Here is a 13,163-nt window from a genome sequence, read left to right as displayed (position 1 = left end):
TTAAGTTCCCACCCCATTTCTTAAATATCTGGAACTCATATGCTTAACTTACATATTTTCAAGAGACACCTACTTTACTGCTTCCTTTTCCACTTTTAAATTCTATCAATCACATAAAACTTGCTTAGAATTAGACAAATCTCTTCAACATCTTCAAACTAAACTAAACTGACAAGACACTTTATTTTAACTTTTTAAAGTAAACCTAGTATTTAGGTAGTTTTTTAAATGCTAGAATTAAGCTTATGTAATTACATAGAGGTACTCTAAAAGCCTGTCAGGATACCACTAGGATCCACAGCATAAGTGGCACTACTTTTCTTTGCCAGAACTTCAGCTCATTTAATGCCTGTTCAGATACTCTTCTAACCATTTCATCCTTGCTTTCTGCCCAGATTATTTGCTCACTATCCAATTCACAGGCATATAAAACATTTTATTAGTATATGCTAGAAGTCAGTTTTTGACCTTAAGAAGGCTTATTTGGCAGCTTTAACTGCAAAACTTTTATTTAAAACATACCCTTAGAATCCATAGGTGCTTTGTCCCTTGTGTTAACCTGGTAGTCTACCTGCAAAAGAAAACAAACTTTGAAATACACTAACTTTGACAGTAAAGTCCTTTCTAACCACTCTACTGTATTACTAGATGGGAATAGAGCTTGGGTGCAATATGCCAATAGAAAGGGCCAACTGGCCTGGTTACACACCAGGTCTAGTGCACCTGTACACTGCTATTGACAGGGCTGCTCTGACCTCACACACACCCCTGCCTCTCCCCTTACATCAGTATATAGCATTGCAGCTTGCTGACTTGGAAACACTCCAGCCACAGAAAACAAGAGGGGTAGGAACCCCTCACATTAACAGGGTGATTCAAGAGGATGATTTCAGGGCTCCAGTTGCAGATTTACCATTAGTCTTAACCTTGTAAATCATGGGGACTCTGAATTATTTTACTAATGGTATTTTGCTAATATTGGATTTCATATTTTTCCAGCTTACTTGGCTAAACCTTAGAAGTAAGGGGTAAATGTAGAACACTCATTCACTTAAACTGAAATGAGCAACTTACTGCTTTTGATACATGTTCAAAATAAATGATAGAGTTGAAATAAAGCCCAGGTTTTACTAAGATAAAAACAATTTTCTTTTGCTATTAAAAAAGTAAATCAAACAGCTAGAGCTTTGGAGCTTCATACATTCCCTTCCAAGTCTTGGTTTTGGTTAGCTAGGTTTTTTTTTAGACACAGAACTGCAAATTGGATTTCATTTCTTTAGGTACTTCATCTACTGAAATAAGCATCCTTAAGAGAACAAACATGAAACAAAAAACAGGTATAGTTTGGTACAGGTTTACTTAGTGTTCTGTCAAGGGTAAGTTTCATAATAAATTTTTCAAATAAAAATTTTAGGTATTAGGTTTTACACATATAAAATACCCACACAAACCTCTGTTAGAGCACATGCAAACTTTGCAAGCAAATTTGTAGGTTTAAGTGCTGCTCTTATGAACAGTTTCAGAAACTAGAAGGTTGCATTCAAACACACACAAGGTTTTTCTCAAGTCCCTTCTGAAGGCTGACAAGAGCTAGATTTAACTTACTCCTGTGCTTCTGAAGCTAAGTCGCAGAACTTTGCTGCCACCTACCTTCCACACTGGAGCCCAGTCAACCAATGCATAAAAACCAAGACAAGAGATACATACATTCTTTTTTCCTTTCAACACTAGCTATTATAACTTAGCATACCACAAGGGAAATGCTTAATTCTTTTTGTAAAGAAAAAGAAAACCTACTTCTCTAGTTCCAAATCCCCATATATGCTGAGTTTTATTTTACATCACTCCACTCATTTCAGAATTAGAAGACATCAAGAAAAAGGTATGGTTATACAAAGTAAAAATTCCCCATAACTGTAACTAGACTTAACAGCTTTAGAATTTCAGTCAGCTTCTAAAACTGAAGTGTATAACAGTGAGCTGTAAGAAAAAAGCCCAGCAGAAACCCATCTTTAATTCAAACTGTTAAGTCCACTAGCTTTTTATCTCCGCTGCTTCAAACAGATTTTTGCTTCCTTTAAGGATATTTGTCCAACTGAAAGGGCAAGAATGACAAAATTATTGATTTCTTCCAAGTATCCTGAAAGACAGTACGTTTTTTAAAGGATCAGACCTACTAGCATTCTCACAGATAATAACTGAATGAAATAGTCCCTTATTTATTATGGACCAGCAATCCCAGAGGATAAATTATCAAGTGCCCAAGGTACAGGAAAAACAAAAGCACTTGGTTTACATGCCCATGAAATACCGAGCCACAAGACAAAAATCCCCAGGAACAGGGGTCATCAGCTCTATTGCTCACTTTACTGCTGATCTGAATGGCTGGCTGCCAGAAAACAGACACATCCATGGTTAAATACAGCCAGTATTCTCTTCCCACTGCAAATGAAGAACATGGAGCTATCTAAAGATGCATGTACTCATCAATATAGAAAGAATGGCTCCTCTACCTCTTTTATTAGTCGAAGTAATGAATTTTTAATAGCAGTTTCTTCTCTCACTTGGTTTTCAGTCAGCTTTATATAATCTCTACACCGATAGGGTTTGAGATCCATTGCTGTGTACAGCTTTCCTTGAATACTTTTAAACAACATATCCATAGTCCTTGGCAGAATACCACCATCATCTTCTGTCCCTGAAAGAACATACAAAAAAAATCCAGTTATTACAAGGTGTACAGATAAATGAGGACTGAAAGAATATAAATCTCAAGGCATACACAAAGAATTTGAAGACAACTTACAGCATGAAGCAGTGGAATTTTCTTTGTATTCTCAGGGTAACAAATATCATTAGAGAGTTTTGAAAAGTATTTGGCTTTCAGGAACAGTTCATGCTCTATATCAGTAATGGGTATAACATAAAAGAAAAGCTACTGGAGTATTTTGCATAAGCTTAGCCTTAAGGGAAAATAAAACAAAATAAAAACCACCCACGGCCAACAGACATTTGGTAAAGATTTGCAATTTTTCATATCTACTTTTACCTTGGAAAGTGTAAGTTTTCCCAGCATTTGTTACACCATATGTAAAAACTAGACGATTATATCCATCTAGGAAATCTTGCACTGGTTGCTTCATGGTACCTTCAAAGAATTCTTCTTGGGTTGTTTCAGGCCCAAACACCTGAGCATTACGAAGAAACAGTTATACTCTGAGCAATTATTAGAGATTCTTAAAGAATCTTTTAAATTTTGTTAGTTTATAATCTTAAAGACTATAAAGTTAAAAAATACATTATTGAACACAAAGCAGACTGTAAGTTAAAACAACCTGTACTAAGAATTTACAAACATTTAAAGACAACTTATTTACTTGTGAAAAAGTGAACTTCTGTAACATTGGTCCTGAAGCTTTTTCACTTAGTCGATTCAAATAGTGTTGGGGGGGCTTCAGTACAATATTTGTTGAGTCTTCAAGTGAAACACAGTCCTATTAAAAGGAAACAGGCAATACAGGCATGAAAAGACTATAAAGCGCTCAGCTTACAGGAAAAACAAACAAAAAACCCCCACAAAACAAATTTTAAGTATTTTTAAACTAAATAAATGTCACACCTGTGATCCATTTTCTCTTTCCAATGATGTAAATGGCCTGATACGCAGGCAAACTTGTATGTGTCCCTTAGACTCCAAACTGCTCCTCTTAAAAGAAAACACAAAAAAAAAAAACCCAGTTAAAAACCAGTTAGAAATTTGATAATTACCACATGAAACCAGTTTTATTGAATCAGGCTGTTTTGAACAGACTTATTTGATAACATGGGAATCAAAACTACTTCACTAGATCAGCTTTGACAAATGCTTCAGCCCCTGCAGAAGCTTGCTGTGGTAAGTTAATCTTGCAGCACATTTATGTAAACACTGCATTCAGAACAACAAAAACAAACATTCTATAAACTGGCAAATCAGTTTTTTGTGAAAGAGGCTGATGTGCCCAATATGACATCAATGCGCTGCCACACAACTTAGTCTAAATCCTATGCATCTCTTTCAAATTAAAAAACAAGAAGAAGATTTTCATCTTCTCTGTAAAATCTGACTATTCCTATCTATGAAAGGATTAAGCTTATGTTTTAAAAAATAAAAACCCAAACAGTAAAGTTTTCTTACCTGGCTTGTGTCCGAGCCTGAAGAAACCAAAGAAAATTCTGAGGAGAGATCTGTTTTAATATCTTCCACACTTACTGGCCCTGCTCTTGGAGATGGCTCAAAGCTAACAATATAGGATGGTCTGTAGAACTTCCCATTATCCAAAACCGGTTCCATGCTGCAAGATAAAATAAAACTATTTCGTGCTCTCTGATAATATAACATATAATATAGTGTGTGTGTGTATATATATATATATATACACACACACACACTCACATATATATATAAAATGCATACATTGCCATGCCTAGGTTACAGGAAATCATATAAATTGTTTTACTAAATACTAATGGAGAACATGTAGTGTTCATTAAAGAAATGGGCAAAGCAGGATTGGTTCAAAACCCTTTTTCTCAGGAAGAGTGTTGGTTTGCTGCCAATAACATAGACCCATTACAATTTCACCCAGCATAAAACCTGAGAGGTGTCTGCATTTCAGTGCCAAAACACATAAGGGCTCAGTCTTCCTATGTAGGCTGTAAAAGCCAGAAACAACTTCAAGCAGTGAGACAAACGCCACCAGGCTGCAAATAAGATAAAGCTATACATAAACTAGCGCCAATGTTTACTTTGTAATCTAATGTTTCTTCTAACCGAATTTATTTTTGGCCGGCCTAGCATCTGTATGAAAACCAGCAAAAACTCAGCCTGAAATATCATCGTGGCTTGAACAAAGACTGACCTGTGAATAAGCTGCTGTTGGAAAGAAACATACCTGTGCTGTCACAAACTGGAAGTCTTATTCATTAGTTACACAAAGGCACACCGCAAAACTCTTATCAGTCCTTTACAGGAAACATACTTATTAGATGACTGGCATTTTAATTGCTTTAAATCTAAGCTTAAAGTGTGATTTGTCAAGATTATGCTCTCCTGTATGTTTTTCCTTAAGAAGTACAAGACAAACATTAAGCTGTGTACACAAAGCCAGAACTGTAAGTGTTCACACAGCCCAGAGGTCAGAACAGCGAGGTTCAAGCCCTTACAGGGTGCCCAGCCCAACGTGCAGAATTCCACGTTGAGTCACACAGCCCTGTAAATACTGCAGGTATTTACATGCGAACAACTGTACTGCCCAGCTGCAGGCACTATACGTACTCGTGTCCCGGGATGTGTTATTGCAAGCCTGCTAACAGCGGCAATAGAATTTAGAGCTGTGGACCCTCTCAAAGAAGGGGATCCCCAGAGGCGCACACAGCAAAGCCGCAGCTCACACACAGCCCGTGGTGCTGCCAGGCAGCACAACAAAAAGCATAACGAGCTCCAAACCACACAGTGAGCCTGGAAGCTTACATAAAAGCTAAAGCAACAGCAGTAACACCTTAAAAACAAACAAACAAACAAAAACAAACAAACAAACAAAAACCACCAAAAGGAAGGTTTCTTCTCTGCAGGTATCAACCTTTCACTTCCAGGCTCTGCGCTATTTGCCTGTTCTCTCGGGACACAACCAGGGGGATTTTGGCAGCAGCGCAGCCCTGGGGGAGAGCTACCCAGGCCCTGTAGGCCCCACCGCAAACTGCTCACACGCCACAGCCCCTCCCGCGTAAGCGGGAAGGCAGCGGGGTGAGCTAGGGGAGCGGGCCCCGCTACAGAGACCCCCCCACGCCGCTTCATGGCCCCACGACCCCCGCGCCACAAGCACCGCGACCCCTCTGCCGGCGAGGGCCCCACGCCCCGGCCCCACGGCCCCGCTCACCCGCCCGGCCCCGGCCGCTGCTGGGCTCACGCTCCGCTCCGGCCGCGGCTTCTTTTCGAATCCGACCAATGGCAGCGCACGGCGCCGCGCGGCCTCCTGGGAGGACGCCGCGGCGCAGGGCTCGATGGGAAGTGTAGTCCCGGAGGGGCGGGGCCGCCTGTCCCGGTTTGCCCCCGGGCGGCGGCCGCGCCCCGCTGGGTCGCGGCGCCCGGGACGGCTGTGCGGAGGCCGCGGCCACACGGGGCCGCCAGCGCCCGGCCCCGCAGCGACAGCGGGACCTCGGCTGCCGCGGGAAGGCGCCCTGGCCCCGCCGGGCCTGCTCTCACCTGCCTGCGGCGCCCGGCCTCGGCCTGTCTCAGGTGCGGCAGAAGGACGAGTGTAAGTTGGAGCTTGCGGGAGCTCTCGGTGATCCCAGCCTTGTGCTGGCTGCTTGCAAACGGGATAATCATTGTTTGCAGGTGGGCAGAGGGAGACCAGTGACCTGCTCGATGCCTTGTACCAGAGCAGGATCAGCTGAGTTGGGAAACTCCCGGTTTAAGGTCAGGATGTGCTGGTGCCTTGCCCTGGGTTCCAGTCCTGGCAAATGACAGCTGGGCAAGACACTTAGTGTGTGTGGTACCTGTGTTTAAAAGCTTCCCCAGGCAGAAATTGTTGCTGGGTGCCAGGTTTGCATGATGGGCATTTAATTTCTTAATCAGCCATGAGAGAAATTCTTTGGCTTTGTTTTCTAAACAATGTTGTAATGCAAATGAGATCAGCGGTTTCTGGAATGTCAGGGTATGGAAATGTACAGAATTTGGTAACAAAAATCAGCATGAGTTTCTCTTTAGAATCAGACAGAAATTCTTTGAACTTTAATAAGAAATGTCTGCCAGTTTTGAATTGAAATAAAAGGACAAGTAACTTGAAAGTAGTCAGGATCTGCCAAAATCAAATGTTTGTTTTTCATTTGAAGAAAAGACTGCTAGCAAAATCACGCAATTCTGTAAAGGAGTAATTCCGCACAGATTTTGTATCAGCTGCTTTCATGAGGTTGTCTTTAACATTAAATCCTATCTTTCTTTAAACAGAGGCTGTGTCATATCAGTAAAAGAGGTATACTAAAGGATTTCAGTTCAGTTGTAGGCCAAATTGTAAGAGTCAGTTTGTTTTAACAGCAGAAAATGATGCAATGTTGAATTTGAAATTGTTTGCTAGCAAAACTGAAAAGCTCTTGAAATCATACTGTAAAAGTCTGGGTAACATTTTAAAAATAATGTTGGTTTCTGTCTTAAGTAGAATACAAACTACTGAACTTAATGCCAAAACACCTTATTCATACTGGGAGAGGACTAAGAATGCCTCTGAAAATAAGGGAAAAAATTAGCTCCTGGGAGAAAACATGAAAGTTGCTGTACGCTACTTGTTGGAAAGAAAAACTAAGTATCTGGGGATATTTTGCATATTCCTAAAAATGTTGGGTCTATGACCTGCAGAACATTGTTCTTCCTGAGTCGGGGCATCACAAAGCTCCTTGTACAGGCAATATGTTGATTTTGTTTGAATTTTGGATTTCTGAAACTGTTTTTATGATACTTGATGTGCTGCATAAGTTAAACTAGAATCTGAAAGGACTCCTGTCAGGATACTGAAAGGGCAAACTAAACCACAACCTGACATGTGTTCCCAGCCTCACACAAGCCATGGTAAAGAAAACATTAGGTCAGCATAACCAATCCAGCCTGCTTTGGAGTGGGAGATGGTGAAACTCCATCTATGTAAATAAGCTTTATGGCTTTCTACCAAACTATTTTTCTTAAAATGGTTTGTGCAAGAACACCAGTTGCAACAAAAATATCTGCTGCTAAAACAGCATTCAGTAACTCATTCACCCCTGAAATTTGATTATGTTTCTTTTCAAATTCTTTACAACTTGTGTAGCATGTTTGGCACTTACGAGAGGAAAGAAGATTTTTATTAAGGACTTGTTAGAAACTTATGTTCCTTGTATTTGAGACAGGATTCAAAAGTTGTGGGTAGTCTACTCATGAAAGTGAGATGATGCCCTATGAGACAGCACATCTCAGCTTGCTTTTCCATTGCTGTCAGAAGTAATTAGAGACACAGTCAGCACTCCCCAGCATCCTTCAGCACATCTGAGTAGCAGCCAAACCAGAGGTGGCTTCAGTTTCTTTGTACTCAACTCACCTTCTGCAGGGAATTACCAAGTGCTTGAGTTTTCTCTCCTCACTCTTGGTTTTGCTGTGGTTCCCCATGCCCTGGCAGCGCTGCCTCTCATCCTGGGTGCAAGCCAGGTCCTTCTGCAGGGGTCATTTGGAGCTGACTGGCAAGAGCACTCCTGTTCCTTGTCACAGAGATACCTTGGAGGGAAGTGGTGCGCTGTGTAATCCTCCTGGTAGTCTGCCAGCCCTTTTGAATTCCTATCTTTCAGAGCAGTACATGTCAATTATCCTGTTACTGGCACAGTCTGGTGGATGCATTTCACACTTTCATTTGATCCTGTACCCTCATTGCCCCACTCTCATCAGTTGCCTTCAGGCTTCTAATGCACATACAGCTGATTTTATGGACTCATAATATTGCAGGCTGTTGATTCATATTTTTTTCTTTAGCAATGTAGGTATGTTTCCCTTCATCATCTATTTTAAGCAATGAGCTACTTCTTCAGTCTCATGGAAGGCTTTGCCCTGGGGGACAGGTGGCATTGGGACAGAGATCTCTGGTGCTGGACTGAGAAGAGCAGTTGGCTGAGGCATCAGGCCCCCCTCTCTGGGGAGGCAGGAGCTTTCTGTCTTCAGTCTGCAAGTACTGCTGCTGTTTTATAGCCAATGTTATAACTGAGTAATTGTGGGGTGTCAGGTGGGGTAGGAGGAAACCCTCTGGAAAGAGCTCACAGATGGTTATGAGGCTATTCCTTTGAGGTGCTCTAGGAATGTAAAATACTGTCTGGAAAATGAATCATAGGCTCACTGCAAAAATGGGCCTTCAGGGGCATATTCAAACATGAGAGAGCCAGTCAGGATCCTGGAAGGGAAGGAAGGTTCACTGATGGGCAGCTGAAGGCACCTGGAACACCTGCTGCTGGACTTAGGCCTTAATGCTTGTCCTCTGGACCCTGCCATGCTTGTGCTTCTCACAGATGGAGAGAGGCCATCTGTTCTCATGCTGGTGTTTTATGTAATGAAAATGTCCTACATGTGCTCAACATAACATTCTTAAATCTTCAAAGCTTCACATGAAAATCTGTGCATGGCAAACTATTACTCCTTCAGCAAGAGCTGTGTTGTCTTAGATAGGAGGAGATTTGAAATATGTTTTCTGAGATGTATTTCATTCACTTTGCATAATTCAAGACTTTGTCTTTGGAAAGAGTGCAGTTGAGACAAGAAAAGCTTTGCTGTGTCCTCCTGTTTCTCCCCCCCACCTTCTGGAATTCCTTCCGTCCCTCTTTGAATTATTGCATAATTCTCTGATGAGCCAAAGAGATCATTTCAGCTGTAACCAACCTTTAAATCTTGTAATTAAGCAAAAAACTTTCTGTTATTCTCTGTAATGCTTTAATGCAAATAATCTCTGCTTTAAAGGTCAGATCTTGCATTTTGAAATCAGAACCTTCTACCTCTCATAAATGGTAAGAACTGTTTTCACATTGTGACACAGGTATTTGTCCTGTAAATGTATCAGCTGTTTTTTCTAATAGTCATGTGGTGAAATGGTGTTGTTAGTTTTTAGGGGTTTAAGATATGTGCATTCAACAGTAAAACTATTTCTAATATAATAATATGTAATAGCATAGTAAATAAGAATAGAATGAATGAAATATACTGTCAAAAATTTTTTTCTGTGAAATTCTGTGTATTTTTATGAGAAAAGATGACTACTCTTAAATTGTGTGCTGTGTGATTTTTAGGAACAAGTGTGCATAAATGGCTTTTCCATAGCTAAATGGAAAAGTCTGTGGGGCATTTGTTGTGCCCCAGTAAATGAGCACCAGCCCAGCTAGTTGGGTTGTGATTATGCTGAATCCTGTAAGCAAGGCATTTTTGAGTTACTGGTAATCACATCATTGGAAATCTTGACAGGGAGTCCACGAGTAGGAAGACTGATGGCTGGTATTGAATAGTTGGTTAATATTCTTTCCTCCTAATCAGCATTATACTGATACCTCAGGACATACTCTTAGAAACGGCTCTACAGGTGGAATAATAAATTTAATATTGTACTTAGAGTAAATCAGGATGAACTTTGGCACTTTTTTCCCATAGTCTGGATCTTGCATCTTAGTTTTCCTGTGAATTTCAAGTTCTTATAACCTTTTGTCATAAAAGTTGAGTGGTATTGTTGATACAGATGATACAGTCCAGAAACACTGGCTAATTCAGGAAGTTTTTTTTAATGTATGTTCCTTATATTTCATGAAGGTTATTTGATGTGTGCATCCAACTTTTCTTTGGTTTCTTGAAATAACCTCCTGCTTTTTTGTTTGTTTTTTGTTTTGTTTTTGTTTTTTATTTCTAGAGCTGTGCCTAAGTTTTGCAAAGATTTGCTTAATGTATTTTTTACTTTCCAGGTCTGAGCCCAGGTATGTTGCCACTTTTTTTGTATACATTATGTTAACTATTTTATTTGCAGACAGTGTGCTAGCTCCAGGTTAAGGGCTGGAGGTGCATTCCAAATCTTATTAATAAAACTTTATTTCTCCCCATGTGTTATTGATTCTTTTTCAATCATTTGCTGAGCTGTATAAATACCAACAAGGGTAACTATAATTTGAAGGTAAAATCTCTGGGTTGGCTTTCCCTAAAATGAAAACATATGTTTGAGTTTTATTTCAATTGAGGTTTCAAAAATTTTACTTCAGTTCCAAGCTGCTTGTGGAAATTCTTCATGGTGTAAGAAATTCAAGCTTTAATCCTTCATATTACTTTTTGAAGAATATTGCTAGAGGCTTTTTTTTTTTTTTTGTAGTGCTGTGTAAGATGCAGGCTCTAAATAGCTGTCTAATGGTCCCAGAACCTTCAGAACAGCCCCAGAAAACTTTACCAAAGACATTCTGTTAAAAATTACATTCTGAATTGCTACTCTTATCATCTTACTAAAAGCTTAACAAGATAAATAAATTGGAACATGAATTCAGTACTTATCTAGAGTAATGCAATTCTGAATAGGAAAACTGGTCAAGGTACCACTAAATATATATCAGATATATAGCTTTTAGGTGAAGAAGCTGAGAATTCCAGTAAAGGAATGTACAAACATCTGTAAGTTCTCTGTAGAAGCCAGAGGACTGGACAATTTCTGTATCTCAGAAATACAAGGTGCCTCTAAAAGAAGCGGATCAAGAGCAAGAAGTTTGCTGCTCAAATAACATGGGCTAAATCCAAGGAGCAGGCAATGTTATAGTGTAGTATTACTCATCTTGCTGGCTCTGACACCCAGAGAAAGACAGTTTCTTTTCTTCTTGCCAAATGTCAACCATCTGTCTTGATCTCAGGAATTAGTGCCATTCCCTGACATTATATACCTTTCTTTGGAATGTCACCCTGGCTTTGGGCACTCAGGACTTCTGCTCTAACTCACGTGAAGATGTGATTGGAGTGGGAAAGTCACACCACTGACCTTCAGATGTTTTAACTTGGCCTTCCTGTACAGCCTGTGCTCAGAATGGATTCAGGCCTGTGTTAAATTCTTGTTCTGGAAGTGCACTTGAACTACATGGTACAGCTAAGCTATGTAATTGTAACCCAAATTACCCTTTGGAGGAGCCTTGCTTTCTTCACTAGCCTCTTAGCTTAGATATCAAAATTGATGTCTAGTTTTGGGGAACATGGTTATCCTACAGCATGATAAAAGGGCAAGGAATGAACATAGAGAAAACCAATTTCTTAACCAGTGACATACCTTTAAAGGACTGAAAAATAATGATTCTTTGAGAATAGCAAATGGCCAGGGCTTACATTTTACTGTATTACCAGCTGGACATTGGCCATCCTGGAAGAAAAACAAACAGAAGGCAGAGAATAATGCATGCTAGACATCTGCTCTGCATAGAACAAAATCACAATCCTGAATAGAAGAGCCTGCATTTGTACCATGCAACTGGACTACAGTGCTCCTTGCAGAGAAACACAGTCTTCTTCACTCAAAGTGGACCAGCAGATGAAAGGCAATGAAAACTCATGAAGTCTCAGTTCTTCTCAAAAGGTGGATTAATGAGCAGTTAACTTTTTTTTGGACACTTTCTTATGCCATTATTTTTAGCCAAAGCAGCCAGTACCTCTGTGTGGCCAAACAGATGCTGGGGCAGCAGAAGAGCAGGCAGAAATGCTGGTGGGACAGGAGGGCAGAGCTGCTTCTCTTGTGTTAGGCAGTCTTGGCAAGGCTAAACTGTTTGTAAAGTTGCATGTTTGGCAGTTCTTCAGCAAGGACTTGAATATGCAGGTGCCTGCCTGGATTGCAGCCTTTGAGCATATCCAGACTTGCAGAGTTAGAGAGTATTCCCAAAGGTAGTTTAACATCTTGTTCTCAATTTGATGCTGCCCTGCCTGATGTTGTCACAACATGCTGCAGCCAAGGATAAGCAGAGTTTTGAAATGGGTCAGGCTACCTTACTGAAACTTTACTCACAGCTAAAATCTGAAGAAACTGAAAGGTTGAGTGGTACTAAGTACAGGCTGATCTGACCATCAGTACTCAGAATAAACCCTGTTTTGCTAAAATTGAGAGGTAAATGGTGAAATTACATTGTAGCTAATTCAGTTTTGTGCATCTGAATTTTCCTGTCTTGTTTAAACAAATTGTAGGATCTGACTTCAGTTTCAGTCAGGTGCTTTGTACAGTGTTGCCAAGTACTGTCATACTGCCTCACTTCATTGTCTATGTGGACCACTGAAGAGCACACATACATTTAAAAATGTTAGATCCTTCTGGGTGAAAGGTATTATAAAAATGAGATAATTATTTCAGCATTTGATCCAGGTATTCTATGTAAAGCACATTTGGGCATTAGAAAAAGAACCAAAACATTTAAAAATTTGGGGGGAAGAGAGGAGTCCTTTTTATTTTTAAGGATAATATTAGTATAAAATTAAAAATGAGTCATATTCTAACTAATTTCTAACTTGGTGACTCATGCTCTTGGCAAACTAATTATCTAAGAGAAGTGACTCAGAAATAGATGCAGTAGTTTTATGGCTATTGCTGTTACAACAAAACAGGAGGCGTGATTTTGGGTATATAAAATGTAGC

General features: G+C 40.0%; 1 protein-coding gene across 1 annotated transcript in view; it reads right to left on the bottom strand.

Moving 5' to 3' along the window:
- KIF20B (kinesin family member 20B) overlaps window positions 1–13,163 on the bottom strand; it is a 43,936-nt gene that overhangs the window by 25,845 nt on the left and 4,928 nt on the right. The window contains exons 2-7 of the mRNA XM_084210568.1: window positions 4,175–4,331; window positions 3,620–3,706; window positions 3,378–3,494; window positions 3,050–3,188; window positions 2,514–2,698; window positions 523–571 (exon numbers count right to left, since the gene is read on the bottom strand). Of these exons, the coding sequence (XP_084066694.1) occupies window positions 523–571; window positions 2,514–2,698; window positions 3,050–3,188; window positions 3,378–3,494; window positions 3,620–3,706; window positions 4,175–4,330 (733 nt within the window). The 5' untranslated portion in view covers window position 4,331. The remainder of the gene's footprint in view (window positions 1–522; window positions 572–2,513; window positions 2,699–3,049; window positions 3,189–3,377; window positions 3,495–3,619; window positions 3,707–4,174; window positions 4,332–13,163) is intronic.

Source organism: Fringilla coelebs, assembly GCF_963513975.1.
Source record: "Fringilla coelebs genome assembly, chromosome: 8".
NCBI classification, from domain to species: Eukaryota; Metazoa; Chordata; class Aves; order Passeriformes; family Fringillidae; genus Fringilla; species Fringilla coelebs.
The sequence above is the reverse complement of the archived record's forward strand: the minus strand, read 5'-3'. Positions and strand labels throughout refer to the sequence as shown.